Below are 14,234 nucleotides of genomic sequence, written 5' to 3'. Positions count from 1 at the left end.
TCTGGCCAGCAAGCATACAGACAGACAGAACACTGTATACATAATAAATAAATAAATCAAAACAACAACAACAACAACAACAAAAAGGAATTGATAGTAACCTCAATGCCAAACTCCTGCAACTTCTAAATCAACATTTGAATCATCACCCAAGAACCAAGAGGGGTTCCCATAACAAAGGATATGAGGTGTGCCTTCAGTTCGGCAAACCAAGTAAAGGCAGGCAGCAATCACATGGGCCATTTTCCGTCCTCGGGTCAGATGCTTGCTTACAGCCATCTTGAAGAAGTTGAAGGCTGTGTCCAGGCAGTGCTGGTTCAGCTGCAGTTGGCTCCCCAAGTGGTGGATGTGGCGCCGTCCTAGGATGGAATACACAATGACCTCCAGTCACAAGTTTCAACTTAAAATCATGTATCACAAGAGCACCTTACAATTTAAGACTGGAGCAAAGCCAGTTAGTATAGACACGATATTTTACCTACTTGAGAGATTGAGGTAAGAGGATCACGATTTCAAAACCAGCCTGAGCCAGGTATGATGGCAGAGGCAGGCAGATCTCTGTGAGTTTGAAGCCAGCTTGGTCTACATAGTGATTTCTAGGACAGTCAGCACTAAAGACCCTAACGAACAAAAAGAACCAGCCTAGGCTATACAATGAGTTCAAAGCCAGCCAGAGAAACTTGGTGAGACTCTCTCTTAAAAAATAAAAATGGATGGGCAGTGGTGGTGCATACCTTTAATCTCAGCACTCAGGAGGTAGAGGCAGGCAGATCTCTATGAATTTGAGGTCAGCCTGGTCTACAAAGCAAGTTCCAGGACAGCCAAGACAAAGAAACCCTGTCATGGATTTAAAAAAAAAAAAAAAAGTAAAACTAGGCTGGAGAGATGGTTTAGTGGCTAAGAATACTGGCTGTTCTTCCATACAACCCAATTTTGATTTCCAGCACACATATGATACACAGACATACATGCAAGCACATGAAATAAATTTGTTTGTTTGTTTAAGTAAAATGAGGGTTGGAGATGGAGCTCAGTGGTAGAGAACTTGCTTTGAACACACAAGGCCTTAGGTTCAATATTTGATAATTCAAAAATAGATAAATAGATAGATAGGTAGATAGATAGCCTTTGTCCTAAGGTTTTTTTTTAACTCAGTTTGAACATTCTAATCAATTTTCATTATGAACACCGAAATATTGGTTTCCTAATTTTTCACGTCATAAAACCCTGTTCCTTAGGCTGGAGAAATGGCTCAGAGGTTAAGAGACTGGCTGCTCTTCCAGAGGTCCTGAGTTCAATTCCCACAATCACATGGTGGCTCACAACCATCTATAATGAGATCTGATGCCCTCTTCTGGTGTGCAAGCAGAACACTATATAAATAAATCTTAAAAAAAAAAACAAACAAAACAAAAACAGAACAAAAAACCCAAGGGGCTGGAGAGATAGTACAGCAGTCAAAAGCACTTGACTGCTCTTCTAGAGGTCCTGAGTTCAATTCCCACAACCACATCAGGTGGCTCAGAACCATCTATAATGGGTGCTGATGTGCATGAAGGCAGAGCACTCATATACATAAAATACATGAAATAAATATTTTTAAAAAAGAATTGTTGCAAGGCGATAATATTGATACAAAACAGAATGTATTCTTAGCCAGGCAGTGTGGCACACACCTTTAATCGCAGCACTTGGGAGGCAGAGGCAGGTGAATCTCTGTGAGTCTGAGGCCAGACTGGTCTACAAGAGCTAGTTCCAGGACAGCTGGAACTGTTACACAGAGAAACCCTGTCTTGAAAAACCAAAAACCAAACCAAACCAAACAAACAAACAAACAAAAAACCCACAAAACAGAAAAACCCGTTCCTCATGCACCACATTTCACTTTGGAGCAGTACATTCACAGTGGCTATGCCTCTCCTGGAGATTCCTTGAGGCCTGGAGTGTCTGGCAGGAATGAGTCTCCCACAACTATGTGCCAAGCACTACCTTTGTCCTAAGAGCACAAGACTCAAGCCATCTGCCTGATCCTTCCCAGAATGGCCTCTCCGCCTAATCCAGCCCTGAACAACCCTTGGTCAGGCTTCCCTCCAAGAGCCAGCTGTTTGGCCAGACTAACAGCCTGGTGATCTGTCCACTGCACACCAGCAAAAGGAGGAGCAATGACAAAGTCAGGCACACTACAGGAGGTTTTGAGGGCCCCAGGCCCTTCTAGGGACTGCAGAAGCTCCTGTAGCCAGGAGCTGTGTCTGTGTATATGCACTGCACTGCAGACAGGAGACTCAGGATCTCCACTTACATGTGTAAACACAGGCATCCCAAAAGTCCAGTGGTATAGATCTGTGGGAGAGCTGCTGATACCAGCTCTCAATGCAGACTTGTAGGTGGGCACCAGGAATAGAGAGGGCCCTCCAGACACAAGATATACCCTAGGATATGGAGAGGACAGGTGGATGGCAAGAACTGTCCCACTAGCATCTTCAGGACCCTAATCCCATTCCTCCTCCCTCTGACACTGTAGACAACTTCCAATTCATCCACAAAATGTTAAATACTGGTTTCTCTGATTCTTTGATAAGGACTGAGGGCTAGCACACTACTCACAGCCAACAATAACAATAGCCCATTTCAGGGCATGGCCAACACCTGACCAACTACACAATAATCAGCTCGTCTTATCAGCATACAGTAGTAGCACACCAGAGAGAGGCAGAGCAAAGGCTACTCTGGGCCCAAAAACCCACAGTAACAGAAGACTACACTGAGTTTGAGCCTGCCACCCACTAGCTAGCTAGTGTTTGGAAAATTCCACAGTGTAGCTAAGATAGTTGTCTTTAGGGTCCCCTGCTCAAGGTTAGACCTATTCTCAAGCCCTACACTCTCAGGCCAGGGTTTGCCAGCACACCACAAACAAACAGAATCCATATGATCACTGTAGTAGATACAAAACAACAAATGACATAATGACATCATTCCTATAAGCAAAACAATGACCCTTTTACACGGAAATCAGCAATGAGTCAAGCCTACCTAGCCTCAACAGTTTTAGGGAGCCCAGCAACATATGAAAATAATGCAGCAAAGTTTTGAGAATAAGTAAGAATAAAGGTGGCAAGCAAGGACCAATAATGTCTGCTCATAGCTTGTGTGGTTGCTAAAATAAGAAACTTTACAAGTTTATATTTTAAGATCAACATAGCAAACTCCTATAATTTGATCTACAGATTCAATGTAACCCCAACCAGAATCTGGGCAGTTTTTCCATTGGAAAGTTAACAAAATAAATCCAAATCTGAAACTCTAAAAACTCAAATCAATGAAAAGTTAATCCCAGAAGACTTAGGACGATTCAAGTAACCATACTCCCCACAACAATTTACAGATTAAGATAATCCTCTCAAAACCTCAGCTGATTTCCTGGCAGAAACTGAACACAGACTCTAAAATTCATACTGAAATTCAAGGGATGTGGTGGTACAGGCCTTACAAGCCCAGCACTGGGTGAGACAGGGGGGATTGTGAACTTTAGGCCAGTCTGTGATATACAAGACTCTTACTGCAAGATATTTGATCACACTGACAACCCAAGATTGTGTTGATAAAGTTAACATTGAATCGTGGGCAGAGCCAGTGACTAGTTGACAAAATTGGCCATAGAGAACATGGAGGACCCAGGATATGGATAGAGAGGTACAAGAAGGAGTGGGGAGGGACTTGGAGATTCAATGGCTTCATCCCTTTTGGTCTAGGAAGTGTGGAGGGAAGATCAACTGGTCACTCCTCCACCCCTACTTTGATCTATATTAGGTTTTCACCCCAATATTTGACTACTGAGTCTTTATAGACTTATAAGTATAAATTTATATAACAACTTAGGAAAAATGACAGATTCTGTCTCAAAAAAAAGAAGGAAGGAAGGGGGAGGGGGAGGAAGGGGAGGGAAACAAGCAACATAGTGACTTAGAATAATCAACACAGCACTTCCAAAAAAGAATTCTAAAAGGTATATACACCTCCCAATTTCAAATTCACCACAAACCTAATAAACAAGATCCACACAGCCCCGCAGAACAGAACAGAGGGCCTGAAAATGATTCTCAACAAGGAGGGTGCCAACTGGTTTTCCATAGAAACACTTGATATGCACACATAAAATGGAAGCTGGACCCAGACTCTTACAAGGAACAACCTCAAAACTCAACCAGCAAGCCAGATGGCCAACCCCAGACAGCAGAAGACATAATCATAGTTTGGGGTGTGAGCCTGCACATTCACACTGGTGATAACACCTGTGAAGGCCAGAGATAGACACTGGGCAAGTCCTCTATCACTCAGCTCCTTATCTTTTTGATAAGGTGCCTCTCACTAAGCCTGGAGCTTCCCACTTTGGCTAGTCCGGCAGTCCACTGAGGCCCTAGATTCTACCTGTCTCTGTTTCTTCAGTGCCGGGGTGGCAGGTTCACATCACCACACTCAGCCTTTTATATGCTCAACTGGGGACCCTAAGTCAGTACCTTATACTTATATAGCAAGCACTTTACCCACTGAGCTGTCTCCCCAGACCCCTAAGAATCAGTGACTAACAAGATAAGGCATAAAATAAGCTGGACACCATCAGAATGAAAAAAAAAAAATGTGCCTCAAACGACACCACCATGGAGCTGGAAAGATGGCTCAGCTGTTAAAAGTGGTTAATGCTCTTGCAGAGTTCCTAGTGTCTACACGGTGGCTCACAAGCATCTTTAACTCCAGTTCCAGATCTGAAACCCTCTTCTGGCCTTCCAGAGCACCAGACACATGCATGGTGCACAAACATGCATACAGATAAAACACCCATAAACAGGGGCTGGAGAGATGGCTCAGAGGTTAAGAGCATTGCCTGCTCTTCCAAAGGTCCTGAGTTCAATTCCCAGCAACCACATGGTGGCTCACAACCATCTGTAATGAGGTCTGGTGCCCTCTTCTGGCCTGTAGGCATACACACAGACAGAATATTGTATACATAATAAATAAATAAATATTTAAAAAAAGAAAAAAGAATGTATTTATAAAAAAAAAAAAACAAAAAAACACACCCATAAACATTTTAAAATCAGTTTTCTTAGTGTTGGAGAGATGGCTCAGTGGTTAAGAGCACTGGCTGCTTTTCCAGAGAACCCGGGTTCAATTCCCAGCACCCACATGGCAGCTCATAACTGTCTGTAAGTCCAGTTTCAGTAGATCTGAAACCTTCACACCAATACACCAATGCACATAAAATAAAGTTAAATAAATTATAAAATATAAATAGATAAAATAAATCTTTTATTTTATACCATCAGGTAATGAGAAAAAGAAAAGTAGTGAAAAGATAGCTCATGGAACACGAGAAATTTTTCTGTAACATCTATGTGGTAAGAGTCATAGGAAGATGATAAGATGGCTCAGTGGATAAAGGTACTTGCTGCCAAAATGGAAATCTGAGTTCAATCCCCAGAACTTACACAGTGGAAGAAAGAGAACCATCTCCTGCAGGTTGTCCATAAATATGCTATGGTAAGCGCACACACACACACACACACACACACACACAAATAAATAAGTACATGTGTGTGTGTGTACACCGGGTAGTGGTTGCACATACTTTTAATCCCAGCACTCAGAAGGCAGAGACAGGTTGATCTCTTTGTGTTTGAGGCCAGCCTGGTCTACAAAGCAAGTTCCAGGGGGCTCCAAAGCTACAAAGGAATCCTGTCTCAAAAAAAAAAAAGAAAAAAACAAAACAAAATAACAAAAAAGTGTGAAAGTATGTATTTATTTTTTTTTATAGACTTGTAGCTAAAACCATGTATATTGGTGCATATCCTTAATCCCAGAATTTGGGAGGCAGAGATAGGCAAATCTCTGTGAGTTCAAGGCCAGCCTGGTCTACAGAGCAAGTTCCAGGACAGGTATGGCTACATAGAGTTCCAGTATCAAAAAAAAGCAAAACAATAAACACTGTAGCTAAAATATATAATGAACTTTTTAAATTCAATAAAGGCAAACAACCTAATTAAAAACAAGTAAAAGATCAGAACATTTCTCTTCTTCGTTGTGAACTGATGCTTTTTTTATTTGCTTTTTCTAGACAGGGTTTGTCTGTAGCTTTGGACCCTGTCCTGGAACTAGCTCTGTAGACCAGGCTGGCCTTGAACTCACAGAGATCCGCCTGCCTCTGCCTCCCAAGTGCTAGGATTAGAGGTATGCGCCACCACTGCCCATTCAGCTTATGAATTGATGCTTTTATAAAACAATGAAATGTCATTTCTGCCAGGTCAGATGGCTATAAATTTGCTGGTTCTATGTCTATCTCCTGGAGACCAGGAACAAACAACTATAGGCTGGCACCATCTGGGGGCCCTTTATTAGAGGAGACTAGCAAGTTCTGCAAAATGTTTAGAAGAGGGAGTGGGAGCACACTTATCAGAATGCTATAGGACCTGGGCTATGAAGGTAGCAAAAAGTAGCATGTCACAGGGTAAGACATGGGGTAGGGCAGAGTGGGTGCTCCAAAACAGAAGCAACAACTGAGGATTCATCTGCTTTTACCTCACCCGAGTACCCTGTTCCACCTCCCTCTCCTGTCCCACTCATAACCAGCAATGTTGAAGCGGGCAATACCATTCTGTAGGGTCTGTGCTCTTGACTCTTTTCCCAAGTTCACATGGAAGCCACCACCTAGGCTTGGGGTTTTGCCAGCACCTGGAAACAAAAAACAGAGGTTAGCCAGAGCCTGAGAAAGAAGCCCCGAAGCCCCTTTTCACTGACTGTGAACAAAGGAGAACCTAGCATTCTAACAGAAAGAGCAGCAGGCTAAGTAGAAGACTTTGCTCTGCCTAGCAAACAGATGTGGCCTTGACCAGAGGCATCCCAAACCTTTACAAGAGAAAAAAATACGAACTGATGAAATGACTGAGTAGCCAAGAACTCTTATCTCCACATTTGATGACTGGGGCCCACAGAAGGGAAGAACTGATTCTACAAGTTGACTTCTCCACACATGCACCAAGACACCTCTCATAAATAAATGTAATTTCTTTCTTCCTTTTTTTGTTTTTTTTGTTTGTTTGTTTGTTTTTCGAGACAAGGTTTCTCTGTGGCTTTGGAGACTATCCTGGAACTAGCTCTTGTAGACCAGGCTGGCCTCGAACTCACAGAGATCCACCTGCCTCTGCCTCCTGAGTGCTGGGATTAAAGGCGTGCACCTCCACCACCGCCCAGCAAATAAATGTAATTTTAAAAAATATCAAGAAAACACATTCTATTGCTCTAATTAAAGTAGATATGTACTTTTAATACAAGTCAATCATGGGATCTGGAGAGATAGCTCAGCAGTTAAGATCAAGTCCTACTATAAAAGAGGATTAAGACAGGTTCCCAGTCAGGCAGTTCTCAACCACCTATATGACTCCAGTTCCAGGGAAAGCCAACACCCCCGGCCACTATGGGCACCTGCACTAATGTGTACATACCCACACACAAATACACACATAATTTAGAATAATAAAAATAAGATCCTAAAAACCAAAACTTAAATTACATTTAAAAAGAATAGTGGCTCTAGGCAGTGGTGATGCACACCATTAATTTCAGCACTTGGGAGGCAGAGGCAGGTGGATCTCTGTGAGTCTGAGGCCAGCCTGGTCTGCAAGAGCTAGTTTCAGGACAGGCTCCAAAGCTACAGAGAAACCCTGTCTCGAAAAACCAAAAAAAAAAAAAAAAAAAAAAAAAAAAAAAAAAAAGGATCACATCAGGCCAATGTGAGATACACAGCAAGACCTTGACCTTGCCTCATTCCCGTTATTCCCCCAACCCCATCCCCAAAGAGAAGACTTCCACTTGAGATGAATGCTTACTGCAATCTTTGCACTTCTCCACTCCAGCTCCACAAAGCACACTGCAAAGTCACCAATCACTACCACTTCCACAGGCACAGTCCACCTCCCACACTGGGACCCCCCCACTTCTGCCTGGGCTGTTCTACTTTTATTGGCTCTAGGAGTCACCTTCTGATTCTTGTTCCTGCCACGCCTCCACGTGTGTGCAGCAAGAGGAAACGTGGTGTAAAAAGCACTTACTCAGCAAATGTCACATTAGGTTAAGGTGCTGGCTGACTCAGGCTTCCTCATGTGTGAAAGAAGAAAGGCCAAATATGACCTCTTGATGGAACTGCCAACTACAAATTTGCCTAGATCTTCAAATTTCAGATGTACTCTACTTCTAAAAACACTGGGTATTTTGCTTTTCTTTCCTTCCTTCCAGACAAAGTTTCACTCTAGAGTAAGGGCTGATCTAGAACTTAGCTTCCCAAGCGCTTGGACTACAGATGTGCACTACCATGCCCAGCAGACATTTGGTACTTTCTACACGTTTCTGTAACAAAAACACCCCCGGCCACTATGGGCACCTGCACTAATGTGTACATACCCACACACAAATACACACATAATTTAGAATAATAAAAATAAGATCCTAAAAACCAAAACTTAAATTACATTTAAAAAGAATAGTGGCTCTAGGCAGTGGTGATGCACACCATTAATCTCAGCACTTGGGAGGCAGAGGCAGGTGGATCTCTGTGAGTCTGAGGCCAGCCTGGTCTGCAAGAGCTAGTTTCAGGACAGGCTCCAAAGCTACAGAGAAACCCTGTCTCGAAAAACCAAAAAAAAAAAAAGGATCACATCAGGCCAATGTGAGATACACAGCAAGGGGGTGAAAGTACAGCATAGATGGGTTTGGCAGAGTCTGCCCCCTCGTGGACAATGAAGAAGAAATATACAATCACAGATCACTTGGGGAAGAGCCTCTGACTTAGCAAAGAACAGAGAGGGTTGAACCCAAGACAACATGGGTATAAACAGACTGGATGTGCTTTGGAACAGACAATGCCACCCTCATATGCTGGATTAGACCTAGGTTTCCAGAACAGAAAGTCTTTACAACTGTGCTGATTTGATATAGAAGGCTAGATAGAAACTTTGAGGCCAGCTTGGGCTACAGAGCAATATCCCCCACCTTAAAAAAAAAGCCAGTGGTGGTGGCCCACTCCTTTAATCCCAGCACTCAGGAGGCAGAAGCAGGCAGATCAATAGATCTGTCATCCTGATCCACAGAGCAAGTTCCAAGAAAGCTACACAGAAAAACCCTGTCTTGAAAAACAAAAATAAGAAAAGGTTCTTTGCAGGTGAGACAGCTCAGCAGCTAAAGGAGCCTGCTATCAAACTTGAGCACCTGAGTTTGATCGCTAAGAACCTAGATGGTGAAGAGAACCAACTTCCATAAGTCAGTCTTTGAATTCTACACACACACGCAGTGTGGCATGCACATATACACATAAATAAATGTAATAAAAATGTTAAGTTCTGATTAGTGGGCTGGGGAGTACCTGCTCAGCACATAAGGCCCTGGGTTCTACCCCAAACACTGTAAGCAAGTCTGATTATTGGAACCTCAGGGAGTACATTCAGCCTACTAACAAGGTTTGCTGCTCCCAGGATAGGAGAGGATGAACCCTGAGGAGGCAAGAGCCACAGGTGGCTTGGTGCAGGAGCCCTCTCTGCAATGAGCATTCTGAGAGTAGTCCCAAGTGTTGGGAAGGAGAAGAAGCACAAGGGTCACCATTCACTGACAAAGGGGCCTCAGAGGATATGGCACATGCTGGGAAGTGTGTATTATGGGAAACCCTGCTTTGCCCTATCATCCTTACTCATTAAAGGTAAGCCCAGACTCTCCAACTTCTCCAGCTACCCACTGCCTTGTATTTGGGATCTGAGCCTGCAGTCATGATGCCCAGTACTTCCCTTGGCACAGGCTTCTTGAAAAAGTCTCTGAAATCTAATCACGAGTATAGGGTGGTAAGTTTCCATAACCAGGAACCTCCTGTTGCAGGACCCTCATCACTCGCTTTAGTGTATTAAGCACATATTCTAGAGCAAACTGTTAAGTGTGCAGCTTAGCTTACTGTACGCAAAGACATCTAGGAAAGAGACAGATGTTTTAGAACCTACAAGACAGCCACCAATGAAGAAACAGCTTTACACTGAAGCTAGAGGAAGGCCAAGATGAGCAAGGAGCACCAGGGACCTATGAGGGCAGGAAATGTTTCCTGCCTATGTTATCATGCTGATTTGGGGAGTGGGGAATACAGGTAGCCATGTGAAAGATGGCTGTTCAAAGCAGTTGACACCTCCCTCTTGTATAACTTGCACCTTCTACTAAGGTTAAGAATTCATGACCCCAGCCGGTGGTGGTGGCGCACGCCTTTAATCCCAGCACTCGGGAGGCAGAGGCAGGCAGATCTCTGTGAGTTTGAAGCCAGCCTGGTCTCAAGAGCTAGTTCCAGGACAGGCTCCAAAGCTACAGAGAAACCCGGTCTTGGAAAAAAAAAAGAATTCATGACCCCACAGTGCATTCCCCAGGGCATTCATGGCTGGTTGCTGGAGTGCTTCTCCCTGGAGATACCACCTAAGAGCCCAACTGAGTTTCGCTTAAGACTTTGGAGCATGACCTCCAGGATGCATGGTAAGACCTCACTCTACCCCGGCTCCACACTATTTTTCCTAATGTTACGAGGGCACAGTTAGCATAACACATTATCACCAAGCCATGGATGCACCTAGGAAAATGCCTTCCCATGGAAAGCCCTAGACATCTGCTCCCACAATGATCTGTTATTACTCTTGTTATCACTCCAATAGGCATTAACATTTTGGCAGCTATTTAGGAGGTGTAAACAATGCAGTAGAACCACTGTCACAGCAGTCCTGAAGACACCCTTGGGAAGTCACCTACAAAGAAGAAGAACTTGTGTAGCATGTGAAATATATCACAGGAAAAGGCAGAAGGGAAAGTTCAAAACCAAGTCAACGTTTTTTGGAAATAACAACAAAACTGATAAACCAGCAAGAAAGACAAAGGGAAACACAGACACGACACTAAACATCCAAGGAAAAGAGACATCTTACAGGCATCTAGGAGATGGGCTCATGGGCTGGGGATAAAGTTCAGTGGTAGACCACTTGCTTAACACACACACACACACACACACACACACACACACACACACGAATTCCAAAATCAGATGGACCCATTCCTCAAATCTGAATTCCAAAACAAGTCAGAAACTATCTGAAACAAAACTACAACAACTGCGATGACAGAAGCCGAAGAGAAAACCGCAAGTCCAACTGACTACATTGGAGAAGTATACATAATATATTTAAGAATGACAGGACCAAGAAGTGGTAGGCACACACCTGTAATCTTGGCTATGTACAAGGCTGAGAAGCAGGAACATCATGAGTTTGAGGCCGGCCTAAGTTACACAGTGAAACCAGGAAAGAAAAAAAGAGCAGAGGCTGAGTGGTGGTGGCGCACGCCTTTAATCCCAGCACTCGGGAGGCAGAGGCAGGCAGATCTCTGTGAGTTCGAGACCAGCCTGGTCTACAAGAGCTAGTTCCAGGACAGGCTCTAAAAGCTGCAGAGAAACCCTGTCTCGAAAAACCAAAAAAAAAAAAAAAAAAAAAAAAAAAGCAGAGTGCATTGGACACAGTCCCTTCCAGAAGGAAACGGGACATTGCTCACTTGTTTCAGGAGTGTATTACTTGGACACCTAAGGCATTAAACTACAGACCAATATTCCAAGTAAACAGAGATAAAATCCACGAGCATGTCCAAAGGATAATACCCCAAGTGAACTTACTTCTGGAACTCACAGCAGACTCAAGAATCTGCCACAGGAGTTGGGGAGATTGCTCAGTGGATTAAACGCTTGCTGTGCAAGCGTGACTGAAGTGCAGACCCCAGAATTCACATAGAAGTTGGTCAGGTATGGCAGCCACCTACCACCCAGCACTTGGGAGGCTGAGAGGGAATCCTTGGGCAAACTAGCTACAGTAACCAGTTCAGCAAAAGACCTTACCTTAATAAAGTGTACACTTATCAAGGAAGGTACTTGATGCCAACTTTGGGTCTCCTCACTCAAGCACCCACACATGCATGCATGCCTGTACATACACACACACACACACACACACACATGTTCACCCACACACACAGGATCAGCCATACAGGGCCTGGTGGTGCACGCTTGTAATCCCAGCACTTGGGAGGCTGAGGCAGAGAGAATACTCAAAGTCTGAGGCCAGTCAGTCTACATAGGGACACCTTGTCTCAAAACACAAAAAGAAGTGAGATCTGGCAGTACAGGCTCATAATTCCAACTACTTGGGAGGCTGAAGCAGGAGGACTGCAAGCTCAATGCCTGCCTGCGCTACTGATTAAGTTCAATGGCAGAGCACTTGATCAGCATGAGCAAAACTGGGTTCTAGCCCCTGAACCATACACACACACACAATTACTCTACAACAGAAGGGAAAGTGACTACAAATCTACTATTCTGAAAGGAAGACAAAAGCTGGATGATCACAATATCTGATCTCAAGACATTAAAATGTAAACAGAATGTAAGGATGGATGCAAAACAGAACCCAGAATCAGACCCACATGACTGCATACAGTGCTCTGCTGAAGGTACAACGGTAATTCCAGGTTTGTTTGTTTGTTTTTTTAAAAAAGGAAGCCTTTCAGCAAATTGTGTGGAAAATGACCTCCACATTCAAGAAAGGAACATCATCATTTTCCACAAGGCATAACTCAAAATGTGGCCCAGGCTTCCAGTGGCCCTGGATTAGATCCCCAGTATACAGAAAATAAAAACAAAACTACATTACAATGTAAACAATAACTTTTAGAATACAAATGTAGTGACTCAAACAAAAACATTTTAGATTCAAAAGAACAATCAAAGAAAACGACCAATTGGAGTGTTTCAAAATGTAAAACTTTTGGTCAAGATGAGTAACTTCTGCTTGGTGAATCATATATACAAAGAAGGACTTGGAAGTAAAATTCACCAAAGTCAGCACTCAACGGTTAGGAAACAACCCTACAATAATAAGGACTAGGCAAAGAATTGAGGTAGGGCATATCTTCTCTAAGCCCTTAGGGCAATGCACACCTGTCAGAATGGCCAACCGGGAAAACGGAACGTGCATCAGATGCGAGCCTGAAAACCGAGCCTACCAGATTCCGGTACCCTGCCTGACGGCCTCGGTTGAACCAGACCGCTACGCTTGGACCGGGAGGATCACAGAACTCACGTCAGTGTACGGGATACAGCGGGAGGTTGCCTGCAAGTTCCTGGCTGGACCCTGCCTTAGTTTCCCTGTCTGACCGCCCTTGGCAGGACGATCTGCTTCAGTTTCTCCGCTTGCCTCGACTTCCCACTCATTTCGCACAGTCAGCCCTGCCCGCTCCCGTTTCCCCGCGCGGCAGGACCTACCGTCCAGCGACACGAACTGGCCGACCGCCGACGAGCCGCCTCCACTGTTCTCTACGAACTGCACCTCGGACACGATGATGTTGTCCTCGAGCACAGAGCCGCAGCCCGTGCACACTGCATCGCCGCGCGCCGCGTCAAACTCGATATCCGTGCCGCCGCAACTGCGGCATACTCGGCCAGTCATGGTGGAGCTGCGGGGCCCTGCCGGCCCCCCGACGCTCCGCAGCCCGCTCTTCGCCTGCGGCCCTCAGCCCGCAAGCACCGTCGCGCTGCCTCCGTCTGAGCCGCACTCTCGCGAGGTCGCCGGCGCCACGCCCGCCGATTCGTCGTGGCAGATTCGCCACGCGCGTCTCAGCCGCGCTGCCTCCAACGGCTGAGCCGCGGGACCAAGAAAGGAACTCGGAACGCGTCGGGACAGTGGGGCCGAACCGCCAACCTCACGGCCCGTCTGAAGGGAAAGTCCAAGTCCGGAGCCCTTACAGGCCTGGCGGGCCACCAGCCAGCAGAGGGGACTTGCGGTTCGGCGAGGAGGGCGGGACGGACTCGGTTAGCGCCGCCCAGGAGCAGACAAGGGCCGTGGGAGGAGCCTGAGAAGAGTCAGATCTGTGGGAGGAGCCTGGAGCAGGGGCGGGGCTTAGCGTGACGAGGCCCGGATAGCACTGTGGGCGGAGCCTGGGAAGAGTCCCAAGAGGTATGGGAGGAGCCCGAAGGCGGGGCCGCGGTCAAGAGGGCCGTGGGCGGGGCCTAAGGGGAGCGAACAGACTGAAAAGAGGGAATCTGGAAACAAAGTAGTGGGAAGGGCTTGTGGGCGGTGCTTGAGAGCGTCCAAGGCCCGGCCCAGGGTCGTGGTGGGGCTGCTTTGGTGGGGACA

The 14,234-nt window shown here is 45.4% G+C and overlaps 1 protein-coding gene across 2 annotated transcripts in view; it reads right to left on the bottom strand.

The window, feature by feature from the left end:
• The window catches only part of Brf1 (BRF1 RNA polymerase III transcription initiation factor subunit), a 51,403-nt gene extending 37,521 nt beyond the window's left edge, over positions 1 to 13,882 (bottom strand). The window contains exons 1-3 of one of the 2 annotated variants that reach the window (XM_038338276.1): positions 13,364 to 13,882; positions 6,643 to 6,723; positions 186 to 359 (exon numbers count right to left, since the gene is read on the bottom strand). In XM_038338276.1, the coding sequence (XP_038194204.1) occupies positions 186 to 359; positions 6,643 to 6,723; positions 13,364 to 13,547 (439 nt within the window). In that variant the 5' untranslated portion in view covers positions 13,548 to 13,882. The remainder of the gene's footprint in view (positions 1 to 185; positions 360 to 6,642; positions 6,724 to 13,363) is intronic. The other variant, XM_038338275.1, reaches the window with a different exon arrangement.
• Positions 13,883 to 14,234: the final 352 nt, after the last annotated feature.

This window comes from Arvicola amphibius, chromosome 7, assembly GCF_903992535.2.
Source record: "Arvicola amphibius chromosome 7, mArvAmp1.2, whole genome shotgun sequence".
Taxonomy (NCBI): domain Eukaryota; kingdom Metazoa; phylum Chordata; class Mammalia; order Rodentia; family Cricetidae; genus Arvicola; species Arvicola amphibius.
The sequence above is the reverse complement of the archived record's forward strand: the minus strand, read 5'-3'. Positions and strand labels throughout refer to the sequence as shown.